At 43.3% G+C, this 8,167-nt stretch overlaps 1 protein-coding gene across 1 annotated transcript; it reads left to right on the top strand.

Annotated features, from left to right (window-relative positions):
- Window positions 1-1,273: 1,273 nt before the first annotated feature.
- LOC129765757 (uncharacterized) lies at window positions 1,274-6,520 on the top strand. The gene has a single exon (XM_055766182.1). The coding sequence runs from the start codon at window positions 1,274-1,276 to the stop codon at window positions 6,518-6,520; it is 5,247 nt and encodes a 1,748-aa protein (XP_055622157.1).
- The last annotated feature ends 1,647 nt before the right edge of the window (window positions 6,521-8,167 follow it).

The raw sequence follows: 8,167 nt of genomic DNA on the forward strand, positions 1-8,167 counted from the left end.
GTAGATTAGATTAGGACCGCACAGAACAGGCGGGAAAAATAATCAGGCATATGTTTTACGATAGGCGTAAACATGCGCGAAGCGCACTAATTTGTTTAGGACCCGTCCTCTTCGGCGCACCAGAGATAAGCGCGAATGACGGGAGAAGCATAGGGCCACAAACAAGTGGAAAAGGTTCCATGTGGTAAATACAGATAACCGATGTGTTTCGGCTATCTGAGTAGGAAACAGCTGGGAAAAATCCCACGCTGAGAAATTCGAGGGCAGATAACCACGTGGTTGGTTATCTGTGAGAATAGGAAAGGGAGATTGTTCTCTCCCTTAAAAATTGTATATATAGTCTAAGTCAGGACGGAATGAAGTCAGTCCAATTGTTGAGTCCATTTCAAAATTCAAATCAAACAGTTCAAATCAAACAGTTCAAATCAGAAGTCTAATTCGTTAGTTCAAAATCAAAGTTCGTAGTTCAAAGTTCAATTCGTGATCCGAAAATCCACCAAGCGTTGACAACCAGGCGTCACGCATCAGAATCCGGATACACCCAAGCGTTGGCAACCAGGCGCCACGCTATAAAAGGTATAACCAAAAGGAACAAATTCCAATCCGAAAAGCAGACCATTTGCTTCGCTTCACCGGACCGCACTGGAGCCGGAAGAGGTTGAAGTTTTGTGGCTGCCCTAGCCGGGATTTGTTCACGCAAAGGGGCTTAGCCCATAAGAGACCAACCAAGTCCAGGGAAATAGATCCCTGGCTTTAATAAATTTAAACCGTGATTCTCAGGCCTCAATTGCCGACATCTAGGGAAATAAGTTCCCTAGATTAATCACGAAGCGCTCGAGAGAGGAAGAGCAAAAGTCTTGCTTCATAGCAAGCATCTAGGGAACTCCAGTTCCTTAGATTATATTTTGGTGGCTCCAGAGAGGAGATTTAAAACTCACACCTTCGCCAAGACAAGAACCACGATCCCTCGCGCAAGAGGAGTAAATCGGGAGGCTCAGAATCACGCCTTTTTGAAAAGACTAAGAAGTCAAGAATTGAAATTTGAACTCTCGCGCCAGAGAGTGAAATTGAACTCACGTGTATTCAAACGGGAATCACGTTGTAAAAGGAGATAAGACTTGGAACTCAAGCACTCATAGAAATTGATTTGAACACACGTGCATTCAAAAGGGAATCACGTTTATAAGAAAGAGATAAGACTTGAAAATTTAAGCACTCAAAAAAGATCTGAATTGAACTCACGTGTATTCAAGAAGGAATCACGTTAATTAAAATGGCTACATATGCATATAAAGCCAACCCTAATGGGCACTGCCGTCTGTGTACGGACAAAGACAAGAAAGAGGACATGGTCGCATGCGATGAATGCGATCGGTGGTTCCACATTTCATGTGTGGGACTCACATACCTACCCAAGAAAGATGAAAGGTGGGTATGCCCTAAGTGCATGAGCACAGAAAGGGAAATGATGGAACTGAAAGTCAAAGTCAGACAATCAGTTTCCGGAAATAGTTTGCAAGAAATTTTGCAAGAGAACAGAGCAGCAATGGAGGCTCTGGTAAAGTCCATGAGGACAATGAGATTCGAAGCTGAACCAGGTACAAGTTCAGCACACAATAATGACAGCATCGAAGGTCAAAATCAGGAGGCAGAGCCAGAATGGACTGTCTACCTAAAGCGACAAGCACTCATGAGCTTGCCAAAATATGGAGGTGCGGCCAGAGAATGGCCGAAATTTAAAAAGGCCTTTGATGAGACCACAAAACAAGGTCAATTTAACAGGCTTGAAAATTTGAATCGCCTGCAAACAGTGCTGTACGGGAACGCAGAGAGGAGCGTCCGACAGTTAATGATGGATCCAAATAATATGGACCAAATAATTGATAGACTAGAAGATAATTTCGGAAGACCCGAACTAGTCTATAAAGAACTACTAGCCGAACTCACCAATATCAAAAGGGAGAGTCGGAATTTGATTACCGAGATATCCGAAGCACTGGATAATCTCGTCTGTAATGTTTCTCTTATGGATAGAGAAGAATTCCTGATTGACCACCGATTGGTGGAAGAGATCATAAGGAAAATGCCCTACGGTCTACAGGTGAAGTGGACTGAAGAAATGTACGACGGGGCAAAGACTTTAGCTGATCTCAATGAGTGGCTGAAGCCTCATTCGAGAACCAATAGACTGCTGAATGGCACCAGCAGGCCGCAGCCGCGAGAAACAAGCAGACCGCAGCCGCGAGAAATTAACAGATCGCAGCCGCGAGACACGAGGCCTGAGCGTCGATTTAACGTAAATACGCATCAGGAAAATAGATCGACAATAATAAAACGCAATTGTGAAGCATGTCGGGGAAACCACAAACTCCTCGAATGCACCAGATTTAAGGCTATGAAGCCTGAAAAGCGAAATGAATTAGCCTTTAAGGCAAAGGTATGCTTGAGCTGTCTCGCATTTACAAACCATATGATGCGAGACTGCAAAAGAGCAAAACAATGTGGAATTAATGGATGTAAGTTCAAACATCATCCATTAATTCATAAATCTCATGAGAGAGAATCAAGTGATTCAAATCAGTCGGAAGGACAGCATAGTCCAGATACACAAGCAGATGGTGAGATACACAATCACCAACAACTAACAAAATCCAACGTATTCTACCAAATAGTTCCTGTGACGTTGAAAAATAATGACAAAATCATCAACACGTTCGCTTTCTTGGATGCGGGGTCATCACTCTCTCTAATAGACGAGGAGATTGCGAACAAGTTAGGGCTCAACGGAAGAATTGATCCGTTAATGCTAAAGTGGACGCAGAACGTCACGAGAAACGAACAAAACAGCCGTAGAGTTCAGGTACGAATCAACGGCAACAATGAAAAAGAATACGTCATGAAAGGAGTGAGAACGATAAAGAATCTCCAACTCCCAGAGCAAAGCTTCAACAAGGAGGTGATGGAGAAAAGGTATCCATACCTCAAGAATCTGCCATTGAGCAGTTACAGCAGTATACGCCCGACGATATTAATTGGACTGAGTCACAGTCACTTGTTAATTCCATTCGAAAGGCGAATGAGAAAACCGAACGAGCCCACAGCGCTACGAACCAAACTTGGATGGTTCATGTTCGGCAACATATCGTCCAATGTGCAAGGCGGACACATCATGGTCATTCAGCAAGAAGATGAAATGAACAAGGCTTTGCAGAAATATTTCTCCACCGAAGACTTCGGCGTTAAGGTAGTCAAGAATCTACCAAAATCAGCTGAAGAAGAAAAGGCTGAACAAATTCTAAGAAGTACTATGAAATACAAGGATGGTAGATACGAAGTTGGACTTCTATGGAAAGATGAGGAAACGAAATTTCCAAATAGCTACAACAATGCAGCAAAGAGGCTGACAACGAGTGAGAGAACGTTAAAAAAAGACCCAGAGTTGAAAAAATGGGCAATAGAAACATTTGCGGATTACGAGAAGAAAGGCTACATCCGCAAACTGTCAGAGGAAGAAATTATGAAGCCGATATCAAGAGTGTATTATCTTCCACACTTTATTGTGCACAACAAAAACAAGTTGCCACCTAAGCCAAGGTTGGTTTTCGATGCGGCGGCAAAGATACAAGGTGTATCATTCAACACGGAACTGTTATCAGGGCCGGATGCTACTACGTCATTGTTCGGTGTTTTAGTAAGATTCCGAGAAGGAGCAATTGCTGTATGTGGAGACATCAAAGAGATGTTCCACCAAGTACGAATCCGAGCTGAAGATCAACACGCTCAGAGATTCTTATGGAGAGATTGTGATAGCAGTAAGAAACCTGATGTATACGTAATGCAGGTGATGACATTCGGATCAACCTGTTCACCGTCATGTGCACAAGCGGTTAAAAACCACAACGCAGAAAAATTCAGAAAATATTGTCCAGTGGCGACTGAAGCAATCATCAAGCAACACTACGTCGACGATTATTTGGATAGTTTCGAAGAGCTTGATAAGGCAGCAGAGATAGTACTACATGTTATGAAAATTCACGATCACGCGGGTTTCCACATCAGAAACTTTGTGTCAAACAGCAGAGAACTTCTGCAAAGTTTACCCTCGGAACGTGTACAAATTTCCGGAATCAAAATGTTCGAAGAAAAGGATTCAATGACAGAAAAGGTACTTGGTGTATATTGGAACACCACGTCTGACACACTCGGCTATCAAATCAAATTAGACAAGCTAGGAAGTGATGTTACACAAATGCTACGTTTACCAACAAAGAGAGAGGTACTAGCTTTCGTGATGAGTGTCTACGATCCACTTGGACTCATCTCAAATATAACTGTGCATGGAAGAATCCTCATGCAAAGGCTGCACATAGAAAATATAGATTGGGATGACGAAATTCCCGAGAAGTTGCAGTCAGACTGGCAACACTGGTTAGAAATTATTGAATCTGCTGATAGCGTAACGATACCAAGATACATCCTCGAAGAAAGAACAGGTGAAGTAGAACTACACACCTTTGTAGATGCTTCTGAGAAAGCATTTTGTGCATGTGTGTACGTAAGAAGTATATATGGAAACACACCACACGTAAGACTTCTATCAGCAAAGTCTAGAGTAGCACCAGTCAAACCATTGAGCATACCACGCCTAGAGCTACAAGCGGCCGTGTTAGGAAGCCGATTAACCAAAACGATAATAGATGAAACGAGGTTGAAAATCGTCAGCAAAACATTTTGGAGTGATTCACAGACCGTATTGTCATGGATCAAGAGTCCAAAACGAAGAAGCGTATTTGTGATGCATCGAGTAGGTGAAATCCTGGAAGATAACAGGAAAAATGAATGGCGATGGGTGCCAACAGATGAAAATCCAGCCGATGAAGGCACAAAGGAAAAGCTAGGAAAATCACAATGGTTTGAGGGACCTGATTTCCTAAAGCTCTCAGAATCGTCATGGCCTTCCATTGAAGAGAAGGAAACAGACGAAGAGTTGAGAGAAACAGTGCTAGTTCACGAAGAACTAAGCAAACTTAGTTTCATCGATAAGTACAAGGAATACTCAGATTGGTGGAAATTGGTGAAGAACCTTTGTGTATTAAACAGGACAAAGGAAAGATTACGTCGTGGATATATTCCAGACATTGAGTACAAGGACTACCAAAGAGCTGAGAACGTGCTCTATAGAAAGATGCAATGGGAAGCATTTCCAACAGAGATGGAAACTTTATTCAATGGCGGAACAATATCGTCAGGACCATTGGTCAGTTACGCACCCTTCCTAGACGAGGCAGGGGTAATGAGAAGTGGAGGACGTTTGAAGAAAGCCATGTCAGTACCATGGACTACAAGAACGCCAATATTGCTCCCACAAAAGCATCCATATACATATTTGATCGTGAAAGCAACACACGAAAGATATTTCCACCACGGCGAAAACACCGTCATAGCAGCATTACGGCAGAAGTATTGGATACTGCATATAAGAACAGTATTAGCAAACGTCAAGAAGAATTGCAATAGGTGCAAAATACGACGTGCAACTCCGGTAGAGCCGATGATGGCAGATTTACCACATTTCCGCACAGAAGCGCATATACCTCCATTTACAAACTGCGGAGTAGATTACTTCGGACCTTTCGAAGTAGCGGTAAAGAGATCGCTCGAGAAGAGATGGGGCGTCATATTCACCTGTCTCTCAACAAGAGCAGTACATATTGAGATGGCAGAAAATCTCAGTACTGATGCGTTCATGGTCGTGTTAAGGAACTTCCAGAACCGAAGAGGAAAGGTCACCAGTATCTACAGCGACAACGGAACGAACTTCGTTGGAGCAGAGCGAGAGTTAAAGTCGCTAGTCAATGAAATCAACGAGAAGATGGGCAAAAATGAAGCAGCAAAAATGGAAATCCAGTGGAGATTCAACCCACCTTCAGCACCACATTTTGGAGGCGCTTGGGAGAGATTAATAAGAAACGTCAAAGTAGCACTAGCAGAGATCCTGAAAGTTTGGGGTAGGAGCAAGCCATCAGCAGCAACGTTGCAAGCTGCATTCATCCAAGCGGAATTTTTAGTCAACTCTCGACCGTTGACACACATACCAGTCTCCTGCATCGACGATGAAGTGTTGACGCCATTCCACGCGTTAATAGGAAGAGCAGGAGAGTATGCCCCACCGTATGCACCAACGACCAGTCAGTATGACACAGCGCAATGGAGACGCATTCAACATTATTCCAAGTTGTTTTGGAACCGATGGAAGAAGGAGTACTTACCAACTCTGTTAAAGCGTAATAAAAATACGCAGAAAGTAGAACCGATCAAAGTCAACGACATCGTCTTAATCACGGACGACGACGCACCACCAGGAAAATGGCTTAAAGGACGAGTCATCGAAACGTTTGTGGCGAGCGACGGGCAAGTTCGCCAAGCAAAGATCCAAACCGCGAAAGGTGTCCTGAAACGACCGGCAGTTAAAATTGCAGTACTGGACATTATCAAGGGAAATGATCCAGCCATCAACTAATCAGGAAGAAGACGTCAGTGCTCGCTACCAGAGCACCAATATCCGAAAGAAGAGCAGCCAACTGAAGTAAGCTCGTGCCAGAGCCTAGGACTAAGCATTGAGGAGGACAAGCTGTCTAATATCCGAAAGTTGCAGTCAATGAAGATAACTCGTACCAGAGTCAATATGAAGGAAGTTTCCAAGGACCAAGCATTGAAGGGACATCCATTGGGATCAGGCGAATGCCGAAGAAGATAATAAAGTGATTTGAAACTTTGTTAGGTTATAAGGATCAATGTAAAATAAATTGAAACTTCCGAAATAATGTAACAACTCTATACATAAGATACAGATAGCATAGGGTCCGTTCCAGAATTTATAAATCTAGTTGATTTATCAGGGCCGGAATGTTACGGACCCAGTAAAATTGAAAATAATAAAAAGATAGGAGCGCTTCCAGGCGCAATGTAAATTTTGATATTGTAGCGCATTTGGCAATTATAGAGAAGAACAAATTTATTTGTAAACAGATTCAGGCGAGCATCTGTTTTGACTCAGCCTGGGTCTGTATGAGATAAGCGCAACAGGCGCAAATAAAAATCAATACCAGCGAAAAGGGACTGTTTCTCTTCCGTCTTTAGCTTCCAACAAGATTACCGTGCCAGATGTTTTTACATCCGAGCCTTATGAGTTTAGATAAGACCCAAGCGAGAGCACCGGGCCACCCAAGGGGTGCTAGTTTGATCAAGTGCGGCCCAGACCGGGAGCCAGACAAAAATAAATATTTAATGACGGCAATTAGCAAAGTTAGGTTTGTGCCTTATCGCATGAAATGTGCGAAGGGCCGAAAAAGGAAAAGGCGTGTAAACCACAGCGTTTATTTAGATTCCCATGTGGGAGTCAAAACCTAATTGCTAACCGCATGGTCTCGCGCCTTATCGCTTGAGAGCGAAGGACCGAAGACCAAATAGGACGCTAAACGCATGCGTTTAAGCGATAAGCGGCGTAAATTTATGACGCACGCAATTTAGGGCATATGTTTGTTTGGGACTCTACGCGGTGGCGTAGTGGAGGAAGAGAAACAGAAATTCTCACGCTGGTAGATTAGATTAGGACCGCACAGAACAGGCGGGAAAAATAATCAGGCATATGTTTTACGATAGGCGTAAACATGCGCGAAGCGCACTAATTTGTTTAGGACCCGTCCTCTTCGGCGCACCAGAGATAAGCGCGAATGACGGGAGAAGCATAGGGCCACAAACAAGTGGAAAAGGTTCCATGTGGTAAATACAGATAACCGATGTGTTTCGGCTATCTGAGTAGGAAACAGCTGGGAAAAATCCCACGCTGAGAAATTCGAGGGCAGATAACCACGTGGTTGGTTATCTGTGAGAATAGGAAAGGGAGATTGTTCTCTCCCTTAAAAATTGTATATATAGTCTAAGTCAGGACGGAATGAAGTCAGTCCAATTGTTGAGTCCATTTCAAAATTCAAATCAAACAGTTCAAATCAAACAGTTCAAATCAGAAGTCTAATTCGTTAGTTCAAAATCAAAGTTCGTAGTTCAAAGTTCAATTCGTGATCCGAAAATCCACCAAGCGTTGACAACCAGGCGTCACGCATCAGAATCCGGATACACCCAAGCGTTGGCAACCAGGCGCCACGCT

The sequence above is a fragment of the Toxorhynchites rutilus genome, chromosome 2 (genome assembly GCF_029784135.1).
Source record: "Toxorhynchites rutilus septentrionalis strain SRP chromosome 2, ASM2978413v1, whole genome shotgun sequence".
NCBI classification, from domain to species: domain Eukaryota; kingdom Metazoa; phylum Arthropoda; class Insecta; order Diptera; family Culicidae; genus Toxorhynchites; species Toxorhynchites rutilus.